Raw genomic sequence first — 15,178 nt, 5'->3', positions numbered from 1 at the left:
CCTTTGTATATAGTAGTTTGTTGTAACCTTTTCTTATACTCTTTTTGTGAACCTTCTCAATAAATATTTGACATAGACATTGTATCATTCTCTAGATAGGGAGATTGAGGCTTTAGAGAAGTTAGGTAACTTGTCCAGTATCTCACAGCTAATAAGTGGTAAAGCCAAAATTCAAATCAATTCCATTGGACTCTGAAGACCAGATGCTTTCTAGTATACTATAATTAGAAATAACATAAGAGGCATAGGAGTGGCCTTATGTTTCCTGAGTGTCTCTTTTTCTCTCTTCTTCCCTCCTTAAAAAAAAAGATAAAACTGTAGTCCTGTCCACTCATGCTTTTTCTCTTATGACACAAGAACCCTTACAACCTGAGATAGCAGCACTGTTTTCCAAAGCCTCTGGTGCCACTGACCAGTATTCCTCCTGCCCACTCTGTATCTAGGAAGACAGTGGTCAGTGGAGCACTGCTCCTAGAGTATTCTTTATCTGAGTAGTTAGTTTACTATCATTTCATGATATTTGTATGTCTCACATTTTTAGATTGTTTTCAAATACCTCTGAAGCACTTTTTAAAAAAAAGTTGTGATAAAATATATATAACGTAAAATTTACTATTTTAACCATTTTTAAGGGTACAGTTCAGTGGCATTAAATACATTCACATTGTCATGCAGCTGTCACCACCATCCATCTCTAAAATTTTTTCATCTTTCCACCCGGTTCCCTCAGGTTGTTGGCGAATTTATCTCCTTGAAGCTATAGATTGAGGTCCCCATTTTCTTGTTGGCTATTTGGTCAGGGACCATTTTCAGCTCCTAGAGGCTGTCTGTAGTTCCTTGCCCTACAGCCCTCTCTTGTAGGCCCTCTCATTACATGGCAGCTTAGTTCTTTAATGCCTACAGAGGTGAGTTTCTGACTCTGAAGAAGGGCTTGGCCCCTTTTTAAAAGTCTTCTACCTGCTTAAGTCAGGCCCACCAAAGATAGTCACCATTCTGAATGACCCCAATCAACTGATTTGGTACCTTAAATACCTCTGCAAAAATCCTTTCACTTTTGTCATGACATAATCTCAACATGGGGTGACATCTTGCCATACTTTGTTGGTTAGAAGCAAGTCCAACAGGTCCCACTGACACTCAAGGGAGGGGATTATACAGGATGTGAATATGGCTGGGGAGGATGGGAAGAACATAATAGAGCCTGCCTGCTATAGCTTACTTTATCTGTTTCACAGGGCTTTTTATCAGCAATTGGACATCCTTTTCCCAAAATGATTTTTAATCATGGAAGGAAAAAGAGGACTTGGGACTATCTTGAATTTGAGGAAGAAGAAGAAAAACAGTTAGCAGACTCTATGGCTTCTCTGGCCTATCTGGTATTTGTCCAGGGCATCAGTATTGATCAGCTTCCAATGGTCTTAAGGTAGGAATTAATGTTTGGTTTCTTCATGTAATTCTAAAAGGAGTATCAAACTCAATCTAATTTCCAGTATATGTTTATTAATGTACTAATACATTTTAAATGAAGTATAAACAAAAGCTATTTTTATTAATATTACTGCCTATCATCTATTAAAGCCAGTAGTACTCAAAGAGTGAAAAGGTGTTGGCGGGGAGGGTAGGGTTGAAACAGACATAATCATGGGGACAAGACTCAGAAAGTGTGAAGCCAAACTGTTGGGCTTGGTCTTGAAGCTGTTGGGATCATCTTGGTTTATAAGGGAGGGAACTAGTCAGTTACCTATGGAGTGGTCTAAATTGCCATCTTCTTTTAACTGTATTACTCATGTAATCCTGAGTATTTATATATCCAACCTCAGTCCTTTTTAATCCAGCTCTTTCAAAACACTAAGAGTAGTCCCTAATGAAAACCCTTCAGTGGCTATTTATTGCTTTAAAGTCTAAAAATCTTCACATGAGACAAGCTTATGCATAATCTGGTCCCTGCTTGGTTGTCCTGGTTCACCTTCTACACCTTTTGTCTTGTTTACTATGCTCCAGTAACACAGACCTTTTTTTGGTTTCTTATTCAAATGTGTCATGAACCTTTCTGCTATAGGGCCTTTGTATATGCTTAGACCATCTCTAACCTTAAATATCACTTTATGAGGAAGGTCTTCTCTCATCACCCAACTGTTGTAATTATCTTAACCTTGTCCTCCTTTTTCCATAAAGTTTATCAAAATTATTTTTTAAATAAATATATAATTTTATAATGTAATACCTTTTGGACTTTAATATCCATGATAATAAGGATCACGTGCTTGCTTGTCTTGCAGGCCATAGGTGTATCTCTTTGTGTGCATTTATATATTTATGTATAAATACCTGGGGATATATTTCTATGTAAATACTGCAATAATGGTTACGACTTTCATGTTCACCATGTATTAAACAATATGCAGACAGCTTTGTATGCATTATCTAATCTTTACAATACTATGAAATAGAGCATTCTCATTTTACAGATGAAAATAACAGGCTTAGACAAGTTAGGATACCAGTCAATACCATACAACTTAACTAGTGGGATAGGTAGATTCAAACCATTCTGAGTAGGTGGTGGTGGTATAGTGGTTAGCACAGCTGCCTTCCAGACAGTTCCATCTGACCCTAGAGCCTGTACTCTTCATCATACTACCACCAGAACGACTTAGGTACGTATGTTGGTTTGCTAAGGCTGCCATAATAAAATGCCACAAACTGGATAGTTTTAAAATAACAGAAATTTTTTGTCTCATAGTTCTGGAGGATAGAAGTCCAAGGTCAGGGTGTGGGCAGGATTGGTTCCTTCCGAGAGCTCTGAGGGAGAATCTGTTTCATGCCTCTCCCCTGTTTGCTGGTGGTTTGCTGGCAATCCTTGATGTTTCTTCGCTTGTAGATCTATCACTCCATTCTGCCTTCATGTTCATATGGCATTCTCTCTGTGTATGTCTCTGTCCACATTTCCCTTTATTATAAGGACACCAGTTGTACCAGATTAGGGCTCACACTAATGACTTCACTTTATCTCCAGGGTGGGGAGGTTCTTGTTCATCCCAATTTAAAAAAAATAAATAAGGTGGCCCTATCTCCAAATAACGTCATATGCTGAGGTTCTTTCTAGAGGTTAGGATTCCAATATTTCTTTTTAGAGGGGGGCACAATTCAACCCGTAACAGTGTTTATGTATATAAAATTTCTAAAAATGTACGTGTATGTGATGATATATACATATATATATATGTTGTCTATTTTAGCCCATCGTACCTTTTGCAATTTAATATGGGGCATATTGAAGTCTTTTTGCAAAGGTAAGATCATTTAGATGGCATCTCAGAATTAAATAGTGGTATTAAAGTAGTTCTTGTTAAGAGTGGGGGAGACTACCTTCTCTTTGCCAGACCCTAATTAATTGGTTATTTTATAAAACAGTGATGTAAACGTGAGACAAAAATGAGTCAAAGAGGTTTTACAACAAAAAAATCTCTTTTAAATATTAAAATACTGTCTTCTAAGGTAATTTCCAATCATATGCTTCTGAAGTTTCTTCTCTTATTTTAAAAGTTGGTAGATTAAAACACCTCTCTCCCACTGCAGCCTCCTTAATCTAAGAAGAGGTGGTCAGTAAAAGAAATTTATCCATGTTTTTGCTTCATGGACACAATCTGAACTGCATCGAAAGGAAGGAGGTGCCTTGACCCCACCTTTTTATAACTTAGATTATTAGATTATTGACAGTGATTATATCCAATAACTTTTCTTATTTGAGGCATTAAGAATACAAGTCTTTCTCTTTAAAAAAATTACAAAGTGACAAATATGTATAATTCTTCCAGATAGATATTTAAGAATTTTGCAAAACTCTATACGCTTTGTGTTTTCTTGTAACATGTTTAAATTATCTCTTGAGATCAATCAGGACCTTTCAGTAGTATCCTATAGGAACATTAGTGACAGTTTATCAATCCCATCTCTTCCCAGGTGAAGGAAGATTTGTAACATGGCAAATGTCCAAAGCCTCGGCCTACAAGGCAGGAATTTCCAAGGGTCTCCTGGCACGAGTAGTTATTAACTCTGTAAATTTATTGTATTATGTATGTCTTAATGATTTTACATTCTTTTTAGTCTCTGTTATATTCATACAATGAGAATATGTATTGATTTGAATCTTAAGTTCTATATTCTTAAGATTTCCAAACTATTTAGTCATTAAACAAAAACAACAGTTTTAACTCCTTGCATGGTTAGAATACAAACTTAGGCCTTAGATAAAATTTTTTGCCACAGAGCTTAAATATTTACTTAACAAAGATTATACACCTTTAAAAAAATATTATCATAAATGGAAAGCATTTACTTCTTGTATAAAAAGAATGGGAAAGAGTTTACAGATTAATCAACTGGAATACATAGTATATCATGTATAATTGGTTTCTTAGCACTTGCTGTTGAAGATCTATTGATTTGTTACTATGAAAGAAGCCCTGAGAGGGCAGATTTTGGTCAGATTCAGATGTCAGTAACCAAGTCAAAAGACAGATCAAACATGGATTAAGAATTTTGACTAAGTTCTTCAACAGAATTTTTCCTTAATGATATATATTTTTAAAGTCTTTAAATTTCAATTTTTGCTTTATTTTTCCTAAAATGAAGAATCATTCTAAAGCAGTTTAGAAAACCATGTTGAGGGGCGCCTGGGTGGCTCAGTTGTTAAGTGTCTGCCTTCGGCTCAGGTCATGATCCCAGGGTCCTGGGATCGAGCCCCGCATCTGGCTCCCTGCTCTGCGGGAAGCCTGCTTCTCTCCCTCTCCCACTCCCCCTGCTTGTGTTCCTGCTCTCACTATTTCTCTCTCTGTCAAATAAATAAAATCTTTAAAAAAAAGAAAGCCATGTTGATAAATTTTAATATTCTCTTCCAGAACAGAAGAGTCTGTTTTCTCCAAAGGAGTGGTAAGATTCATTTGCGCCCATTGTAATTTACACACAGCCATTGTCAACAAATACAGCTGTTGATTTCGCTATATATGTATCTCTGCATATATTTTAATCTGTAGGATCTGTTGGAGAATGGTTTATTGAGAATAGAAGACAACGGTCTACTTCACCAGTACTTAGAAATCAAGAGCTTTCTTACTGTACCTCAGGTAAGTAAAATGTGTATTCTAATTTTGACATAGCCCCTTTCCTATTTTGAACTTAGGTAAAGGTCTTTTCAGACTCCTCTCCTACTTTTTCTCCATATCCTTTGAAAACTCTAGTCCCATGTGTCCAGTAAAACTTGCTGTGATGGTGGAAGTGTTCTAGCTCTGATCAGTATGAAGGCCACTAGCCACACTGAGCACTTGAAATGTGGCTAAAGTTGATTAAGGAACTGAATTTTTAATTTAATTTAAATTAATTTAAACTTAAATAGCTATATGTGGCTAATGGCTATCATAGTTGATAGCATAACACTTAGTGGAAAAACATAATTTTCTTCTTTGGCACTTTGTTTCTGTAGGGACCTTGGAAATGAAACTCCTTTACTCATAAACTCAAGTCCTAAGGACTCCATCAAGGGGTGCATGGACTCATTACTAGAAAGACATTTTGTTTTTTCCTCCTGTGATTTGTTTTACTTTGTACTATTTGTTAGTTATAATAGCCAGGTGGGTCTTAAGATGTTGATGTAGAAACATGTTTTTCCACTGTTTAAATAGAAGAACATGGCTGTTGTTACTAAATTAACACTGATTGTTTTTTAATGAATGGATTATATTTTCACATGTCTAATTTCATTTTTTGCCACTCTAGACAAAATTGTAAATTACAATTGACTTCTAAATTTACGCTCTGTAACACCCCTCAGTTTTAATTACAAAATGGATTGAACTTAGTTTCCTTAGATGTAAGAGTGGAATGAAAGGCTCGGGGAGTGGCACCTGGGTGGCTCAATCAGTTAAGCATCTGCCTTTAGCTCAGGTCATGATCTCAGGCTCCTGGGATGGAGCCCTCACATCTTGTTCCCTGCTCAGTGGGGAGTCTGCTTGTCCCTCTCCTGCTGCCCCCCCCCCCGCCCACCCCCAACCCCTGCTCATGTTCCTCTCTCTCTCTCAAATAAAATCTTTAAAAAAAAAAATAAAGAGGCTCAGGGAAAAATTTACTTAATTTTTATATCTCCTACCTTCACTTCTCTGAAATTTTAGTACCCACCATTGATAATATAGTTGTCTATTGTCAGTGTAATCTATTAATATCTGAATTTTTTTTTTTAATTTCCAGGGCTTAGTCAAAGTAATGACACTTTGCCCCATTGAGACATTGGTATGTAAATGTTTGGGGACTAAATAATAATGAATTACAGTGAGAAATTTTAATGAATAGTTCATAATTGATTCTTGAACAACCCAGGGATTAGGGGTGCTAACCTCCAGCACAGTCGAAAAGCCATGTATAACTTTTGACTCCCTAAAAACTTAACTACTAATAGCCTCCTACTGACCAGAAACCTTACTGATAACAAGAGTTGATTAACATATAGTTTGTATGTTATATGTATTATATACTATATGCATGCACTAAAGTAAGCTAGAGAAAAGAAAATGTTAAGAAAATTATAAGAAAAAAATCGTAAGAAAAAAACATTTACAGTATTACACTTTATCAAAAAAATGTGCTCATAAGTGGACCTGCACATTTGAGACTCCTCGTGTTCAAGAGTCAACTATAATCTCCACTTTATGTAACAATATTATTTGTTTTATTTTAGAGGAAAAAGAGTTTAGCTATGCTTCAACTGTATATTAACAAGTTGGATTCACAAGGCAAATATACGTTATTTAGGTAGGTATCAGGAATGGTTGTCAAGTGTGTAATGGATTAAAAACCAAATTAATGCCATTTAATTATTCCAGGTTATAGTATTTAAGTATGTTTTACATGTAAGTCGACTCTACTTGGAAGCCTTATTATAATAAATTTTTTTATCCCTATAGGTAGAGAAGGGTTAGTCAAATATTATGGATACATATTATATGAATAATAGTATTTCAGTTCAACTAATTGAAATATTCTAAAATTAAAAGACTAGAGAGAGATTAAATAAGAGATTGATAAGGCTCCTGCTAGAACTTTACATGTCAATAATCTCCATTATTCACTGTTGAAATTAATTGCTCTGGAGTTATAACTTTGATAGGCTATTCACTGTTAAGTTAATAGTAGAGATTATTAATAGTGCTGTTTAAGGGGAAAAAGATTCTAGCAACTTTCCAAGTTAAAGAGCAGCAGACTTTTGTATAAAGGGCCAAATAGCAAATACACATTTATGTATCACACGGTCTCTGTTGCAACTACTCAACTTTGTCTCTTTAGTGGGGGGTGGATGTGTTCCAATAAAAGAAAACAGGCACCAGGCTGAATTTGGCCTGTTGACCTAGTTTGTTGACATACCTGGTAGTAAATAAAAATGAGTTAAAAATAGATTTGGGCAATGTCAATGTGCCAAGAAGTCTTTTTTGAGGATTGGCCAATACTAGCACCCTTGATCCCATCTTCACTTCTATTGATAAGACTTAGACCAGGTTTATGAAATTTTAATTTGATGCTTAGGTCTTAAACCAGCTTTCCTGTTCTTATCTACCTATATCCCTACCAAGAAATCCCCCTTTCTTCTTAAGCCATTCATACTGAGTTTCCTTTTTTTGTAATTAAGTTAGTCTAACAAGACTAGTCTGCTTTCACAGGGAGTAATTCTGGGAGTTTTTAGGCTATTATATACTAGTCCCCATTTTTGCCATGTCAAGTCATTGCAACTATATGCACAAAAGATTCACATTAGGTTTAATAGAAATTTCTTGTTGGAAAGATCCAGTTAAAATAGAATTTGCCGGGGGCGCCTGGGTGGCTCAGTCGTTAAGTGGCTGCCTTCGGCTCAGGTCATGATCCCAGGGTCCTGGGATCAAGCCCCGCATTGGGCTCCCTGCTCCGCGGGAAGTCTGCTTCTCCCTCTCCGACTCCCCCTGCTTGTGTTCCCTCTCTCGCTGTGTCTCTGTCAAATAAATAAAATCTTAAAAAAAAAAAAAAGAATTTGCCGGTTACAGCAAGAACCCACAAGTGACTTGGTAATTGGTTGACACATTGCTGTCTTCACTGATTGTTGTATTTCTAGAAATAATACATGGCCCATTTGAATTTGTAAAATTTTCATCATCATTTAAGTATAATGCAGTTGAGGATAAGTTCAAATGTATTGTAATTTTGCTTTTAAGGTGCTTATTGAATACAAGTAATCATTCAGGTGTGGAGGCTTTCATTATTCAGAATATCAAAAATCAAATTGATGTGTCATTAAAGGTAAGAGCATAGCTAAGGTGTTGATTATCTTTTTTATTTTGTAGGATATATTCATTCATTTGTGGAATACATTAATGTGGACTTTACCCTATGGACTTCTTCTGTATCTAGTGTTAGGGCATATTTATTCACCATTTCTGTTTTTTAAAAACCTGAATTTTGAAATTTTGTTAACTATATATTTAAATAGTATTAATTCTTTGAGCTGAGAATATGACTTTGTTTTGCTCTATACTTCTGAAATATTAATGGAAACTTAAGTCTACTCTGTTTATGAATAGTCAGTAATTCTATATTGAAAACAGAAAGAATATGTCAATGTTTTCAACTGGCATTTTGTTCCCAGTGTCTACAAAGAGTGTGAAAGAATGGAAATGAAAGTTTAAAAAATATATTTTAAATGTGTAATGTTTATTTTTATAGTATGAAGGTATTAGAAAAACACATGAATTAATCAACTGTTATTTAAAACCTTTCCCAATTTTTATTTTGCTTTTCAGAGAACACATAACAACAAATGGTTTACAGGCCCACAGCTGATCTCACTTCTAGATTTGGTACTCTTTCTCCCAGAGGGTGCCGAAACAGATTTACTCCAAAACTCAGATAGGTAAGGTGACCATTACTAAGGTTCACATAGTAAATTCACAATAAAATGTGGAACCCCCCTGCTTAGCAAACCTGAACAAATAAGATGTATTTTCCTGTTACATTCTGATCTATGGCTAATTCATAAAATTACATAAAGATTTTCATATTTAGGTAATTAGATACTGTGTAAAAACGAAATTAAAAATTCCTTTCCAAAATTATGACCAACAGGATGATTTTATACCTATGATGTGCCCTGCGTTCCAATACACAACTCATAGGGATTTGCAACTATAGCATTTAGTCACTGTAGTGACTAAAAACTAAGAATTTCATATATATAACTTATATAAAAGACATGTGGTTTGGGTTTTATTGTTTCGTTTTCTAGGACAACATGTAATTTTACTTTCAGTCTGCTAGCATGGATGATGAGAAGTGGTTGTAAGCTTATAAAAGGAGTCTTAAAATTCAGGCAGTAAGGGATGTTATTCTCAAGTATTAAAGATAACAAGGCTCCCTCAGGGGAAAAGAATAGTAATTTTCACAATTTTATTTTGTGAACTTGGAGAACAAGAGTGATAATTACTACTCCAAAAGATGTGTTAAGGGGAATAATTTCTAATGGCAAACATAATTGTAAAAATATGCCCTAGGTTTTAACTTATTTTATTCATTGAAATTGCTGATTATATAAAACCGTACTGTAACAAATTATATATTTTTAATTAACAGGATAATGGCTTCATTAAATTTATTGAGATATTTGGTTATCAAAGATAATGAGAAAGACAATCAAGTAAGTGAGTTTTTTTTTTTTTAAGAAACAGTATATTCAAAATGCATGAGCCAATATTATCTTACCCAACAACAAAGGCTAGGAGAAGTACCAGCAGTTATTCTAAAACCTGAAGTTACTCTAATTCCCAGGAGCCCTTACCACCCCACACCCAGCTTCCCTTTCCTTTTCCTATTGAACCTCTGCTATCTTGCTGCAAGCATTGCTTAGCCCTGTCAGGAAGATACGTTGCAGGTCCTGAGTTAACTAAATTTTTGGAGTGTGCATATGTTTGGGTGTCTTGTTCAGTTGCCTCCACCTATAGGTCATGATTTAAGTCTAAGCTGTCTAAAATAAAATCATCTGATAATTTGATAGCCCCTCACCAAATATGACTAATTGAAGCATTTTTTTAGATTTTAGACTTTAGAGTTTATCTAAAAAAAAAAGATACTCAACCGAGTAAGCCACCCAGGCACCCCCTCCCAGTACCTATTTTTGACCTGTTAAGCATGCTGAGAGCTGAACTAGTCAGATGAAAAGCTGAGAAGCAATCAGAAAGGTATATAGGAAAATTTTTTTTTTTTTTTTAAAGATTTTATTTATTTATTTGACAGAGAGACACATAGCGAGAGAGGGAACACAAGCAGGGGGAGCGGGAGAGGGAGAAGCAGGCTTCCCACGGAGCAGGGAGCCCGATGCGGGGCTCGATCCCAGGACCCTGGGATCATGACCTGAGCCGAAGGCAGACGCTTAACGACTGAGCCACCCAGGTGCCCCGGTATATAGGAAAATTAAGAACAGGATCATTCAAATACAAAACAAAGTGATTCATAATTGAATAATAATCCATTTCTTTTCCTACTATTTTGGGTTGCTGTCAGCTGACTCATTCTTTTCAGAAGTCATTCCCCTTTTCACCCTATATTCCTTCACCCTTTTATCTCTCTGCATAAGTTATAGGCATCTTCTCTCACACTTCAGCTTCACAAAACTTTTCTTGAACCTCCATCTCTCTTGGTAAAACCAACTTAGTTTTTATACCTAGTGTTCTGTTTGGTAGGTATCTTTATTTATTTATTTTGCTAGGTATCTTTAAATGTTGTTTTGAATTACAGTAATTTATTCTAATACACAGTCCGTAATAATTTTTATCCCTTACTTTCTGTCCTATCTACTCATATACTTTCCCATCTGCCCGCTTACCTATTTTTGTCCTAAATTGATATTGTAATATGTTGAATGAAAGCAGGGTCAAGGGAAACCATGGGAGATTGTAAAGGCCACAAGTATCAGGAATTTTTAAAAACTGAATTATATAATGTATGCAGATTTGCTTTTAGGAAAAAAGATATAAGTATCTGGCATATATATACACATACATATAATTCCATATAATCCATGTTTTGGGTTTTCATTTATTGAAACATATGCCTTGTGTATTATTTCCTTCTTTTATTTCTTCATTATCATGGTTGACTGTATCTTTTGCGAGGTCCCAGTCTGTTCTGGCAATAAATTTCACTGTTTTTAGAACTGCATAGTCTTTTTTTGAGATAGGCTACAGTGCATTTTGAATTATATAGGTAAGCTTTAGAACTGAAAAAACTTTTGTTACTACATAAGTGATTCTACTTGGGAAAAATTAAAAGCAAACATTTGTGAAAACTTCACATTTTTATTTTTATCCTTATAACTATTTTTTTAATTCTTAAGTTACTTTTTCTAGACATTGAAGATAAATCTTAAAATGATTTTCTTTGTAGTATTTTTTAAGTATCTAGTAACCTTATTATAAGAGAAAATATTCTTACTTCCATAGCTTTTACACTCCTACATGCTTCTAAAATTATTACAGTTCATCATATGAAAGATTTGTGGAATTATGCTGAACAGAGTGCACAACAGATTTTCTGTAACCTAATTTTTCCACGATTTTATTGCCTTAAAATCTTTAAAAACAAAAACAAGGGGCGCCTGAGTGGATCAGTCAATTAAGCATCTGCCTTCAGCTCAGGTCATGATCTCGAAGTCTTAGGACTAAACCCCACGTCCGGCTCCCTGCTCAGGGGGGCGTCTGCTTCTCCCTTTGCCTGCTGCCCTCCCTCCCCTGCCCGTGCTCTCTCTCTCAAATAAATAAAATATTTAGTAGCCATATCTGAATATTTAAAATGTGAATCAAAAAAATTTAATTAAAAATTCAGTTTCTCATTGGCATTGGATGGGGCCATTTTAGATCATTGTATCTTAACATACAGTCCTAATCAAAATCACCTGGGTATTTGTTCCTTTATGCATATAAATGTAAATTCTTGGGTTTAGCCCTAAATCTACTCAGTCACCAAGTAAAGCAGAGAAATCTACATTTTTAATTAGCACATTGAAGTTTGAGAACCTTTATATAATTATGAATTATGAATAATATCAATTTTATGAGATGTTTGTATACCTGATAAAAGATATTAACTATTTAAAACTGAATAATCAAAAGTTGATTACAAAACAGGTTTCAACTGGTCAACTTCTAGTTAAGGATAATTGGGTTCCTAAGTTTCCTTTTTTTTTACCTAAGATATTTTCTTTGTACAAAGAGTACCTGGGTGGCTCAGTCGTTAAGCATCTGTCTTCGGCTCAGGTCATGATCCCAGGGCCTTGGGATCGAGCCCCACATCGGGCTCCCCGCTCTGCGGGAAGCCTGCTTCTCCCTCTCCCACTCCCCCTGCTTGTGTTCCCTCTCTCGCTGTGTCTCTGTCAAATAAATAAAATCTTTAAAAAAAAAAAAAAGTACCTGGAAACTTAATTCTTCTACTCAGTTTTTTCTTTCCTCTTCTGTCTCCTCTCTCTTTCCATTTCTCCTTCTTTCTCCCCTACCTCCAGCCCCTCCCCTCCCATTTCCCTTTCTTCCTAATAAAATTAAGACTTTATGACTCTCCTTTAAGTACTATAGAAGGACATGCTCTTGGAATAAAAACTTATAATATGGATGACAGAATAAACCTAAGCTATCTTAGGCAGGTAAAATCTCTGTCTACATTGATCACCAGAAAGTTCATTAACAACTTTGTGTTAGAAATGTTTCCATCGGGGCGCCTGGGTGGCTCAGTTGGTTAAGTGTCTGCCTTTTTGGCTCAGGTCGTGATCTCAGGGTCCTGGGATCAAGCCCCACACTGAGCTCCCTGCTCAGCGAGGAGTCTGCTTCTCCCTCTCCCTCTCGCTTTTGCTCTCTCAAAAAATAAGATCTTTTAAAAAAAATGTTTCTATCAATAGGGAAGGGAGGGAATCCTCTAGAACAAGATCTGTGACAAGGATATCAATTGAAAGGTCATGAGTTAAAGGAATATATAATGTAGTCATTGTAGCGATGGTTTTTACAGGAAAAGAACTGTCTCATCATTAAGGATTATTCTCAAATAATTTTCTCATGAATAAAACTTGTGAGTTACAGATCTCAAAAATCAGGAGCTGTCCAAATGGTGTATTAATGAGTACACTGTCCAAAGTACATTTTTGTTTGTATTGGTATTCACATAAAATAACTAGATGTAATAATGAACGTATTTATTAAATAGGAAACTATCTTGGAAGGCAAGGATTAGATTTTATTTTTGTTTCTCCAACTCTCAACGTGTGTTTAATAATAGTAGGCAATCAAGAAATGTTGAACCAAATAACTAATTCTTTCATTAATTCTTCTGAACAGACTGGATTATGGACAGAACTTGGAAAGATTGAGAATAATTTCTTAAAGCCACTCCATACAGGACTTAATATGTCAAAAGCACATTATGAAGCAGAAATTAAAAATAGCCAAGAAAATAGCCAAGGTTGGTAATGTGCAATTTCATTTTTGGTTAGGTCTAAAAATTAGTCAAATTTTAGAACTGTCAGTTATATTCAAAATAAAGAACTTTTTCATCTCATACTTGTTTATTTTCTAACATGGAACCATGACAGCTCAAGTCATTTTATTTATAATTAAAATGATTTTTAGCAGATCTGTAAGCCAGTTAACCCTGAAATTGGCTTAACAAAGATTTAAACCAAATTGAAGCATATTCTGGTTTAAAACCAGATTAAAATCAAATTCTGATTAAGAATATAATTGTATTACAAGTATTTCTGTTTGGATATTACACTAACTTGGGTATGGCTCTGTCCATCCTCACCCTCAAGTAAATCTGTACAAATTATGAAAAAGAATCTTAGATCCAGAATTAATTACTTGTTAAAGTCAGCAAGCAATTCTATAATATAATCTTCTGCTCTTTTCTGTATAGCTATGGAGTATTTCTTACAGGCATTACTAGAAATTTTTTTTTTTAGTGTAATGGGTATAATAATGAAAGTAGCTTATAAATTACTGAAATCTGAGATATGTTTTAATGGTTAAATGTGACACTTTTTTTTTCTTCTCTTACAGAAGTCCAGAAGTCTAAAGATCTTTGTTCTGTTACTGTAGGTGGAGAAGAGATCCCTAATATGCCTCCTGAAATGCAGCTTAAGGTAGATCTGAAATTTTCCTAAGCTATATCCAGCTGAAGACTTTTGTTTTTTTGCTTTAACAGCAACATTAATATAACACTAATTTCCCTTGGCACTGCAGGTCCTACATTCAGCTCTTTTCACATTTGATTTGATTGAAAGTGTTCTGGCTCGAGTAGAAGAACTCATTGAAATAAAAACAAAGTCTACTCCTGAAGAAAATATTGGGATAAAGTGAAACCTCCATTTCCTAAATAAAAACTAGTAAAATACTGTATTTTCCATTATGATTATTTAATACCCTTATAAAAACTTTTCTGTAAGACACTGCTAGAAAAATAAAGGTAGCCTTTCTCATACTGGTTTCTGTGATGACACATTATGGATCAGTAGTATTCTTTGGTTTTAAAAAGATAGTTTACATGGTAAATAATGCCCAAATATGTATTCTAAATTCTGTTGAAAATCCAATACAAACTAATAATTTTGTATTATAATCTCATAAAATGTAGTTGTATTGCCCTCATTCATACAGTTGTAGTGAATTTATAAATACATTTTACACTTTATGTTCCAATTAGATGCTTTGTTACACTTCAGAATTCCTGGTGTCAAATAGGATATCACACCACTGTAAAAGTATACAGGAGAGGTTTTCAATTACGCCAGTTGGCTGCTTCTCTTAATTTCCCTTTTTTTTTTTTTTTTTTAAAGATTTTATTTATTCATTCGAGACACACAGATACAGAGAGAGAGAGGGAGAGAGCGAGCACGAGCAGGGGGAGAGGCAGAGGGAGAAGCAGGCTCCCTGCTGAGCCAGGAGCCAGACGTGGGCTCGATCCCAGGACTCTGGGATCATGACCCAAGCCGAAGGCAGATGCTTAACCATCTGAGCCAACCAGGCACCCCTTAATTTCTCTTTCTTTCCCTACCTCAGGAGGAGTCTAGGGGGCAGAGTCCATCACCACCTCTCTAGCAGCACTTATAATATGAAAGCATCTGCAGACATTA

The 15,178-nt window shown here is 35.2% G+C and overlaps 1 protein-coding gene across 4 annotated transcripts in view; it reads left to right on the top strand.

Annotated features, from left to right (window-relative positions):
• Positions 1-14,515, top strand: part of GLMN (glomulin, FKBP associated protein) — a 32,649-nt gene extending 18,134 nt beyond the window's left edge. For 2 of the 4 annotated variants that reach the window (XM_021689987.1, XM_021689989.1), the window contains 12 exons: positions 1,236-1,423; positions 3,240-3,293; positions 4,902-4,932; positions 5,037-5,126; positions 6,244-6,285; positions 6,731-6,804; positions 8,232-8,316; positions 8,817-8,926; positions 9,643-9,706; positions 13,386-13,509; positions 14,106-14,188; positions 14,289-14,515. In XM_021689987.1, the coding sequence (XP_021545662.1) occupies positions 1,236-1,423; positions 3,240-3,293; positions 4,902-4,932; positions 5,037-5,126; positions 6,244-6,285; positions 6,731-6,804; positions 8,232-8,316; positions 8,817-8,926; positions 9,643-9,706; positions 13,386-13,509; positions 14,106-14,188; positions 14,289-14,405 (1,062 nt within the window). In that variant the 3' untranslated portion in view covers positions 14,406-14,515. The remainder of the gene's footprint in view (positions 1-1,235; positions 1,424-3,239; positions 3,294-4,901; positions 4,933-5,036; positions 5,127-6,243; positions 6,286-6,730; positions 6,805-8,231; positions 8,317-8,816; positions 8,927-9,642; positions 9,707-13,385; positions 13,510-14,105; positions 14,189-14,288) is intronic. The other 2 variants (XM_044914559.1, XM_021689988.1) reach the window with 2 other exon arrangements.
• The last annotated feature ends 663 nt before the right edge of the window (positions 14,516-15,178 follow it).

Source organism: Neomonachus schauinslandi, chromosome 4, assembly GCF_002201575.2.
Source record: "Neomonachus schauinslandi chromosome 4, ASM220157v2, whole genome shotgun sequence".
NCBI lineage: Eukaryota > Metazoa > Chordata > Mammalia > Carnivora > Phocidae > Neomonachus > Neomonachus schauinslandi.
This window is presented reverse-complemented; position numbering and strand designations above follow the sequence as displayed.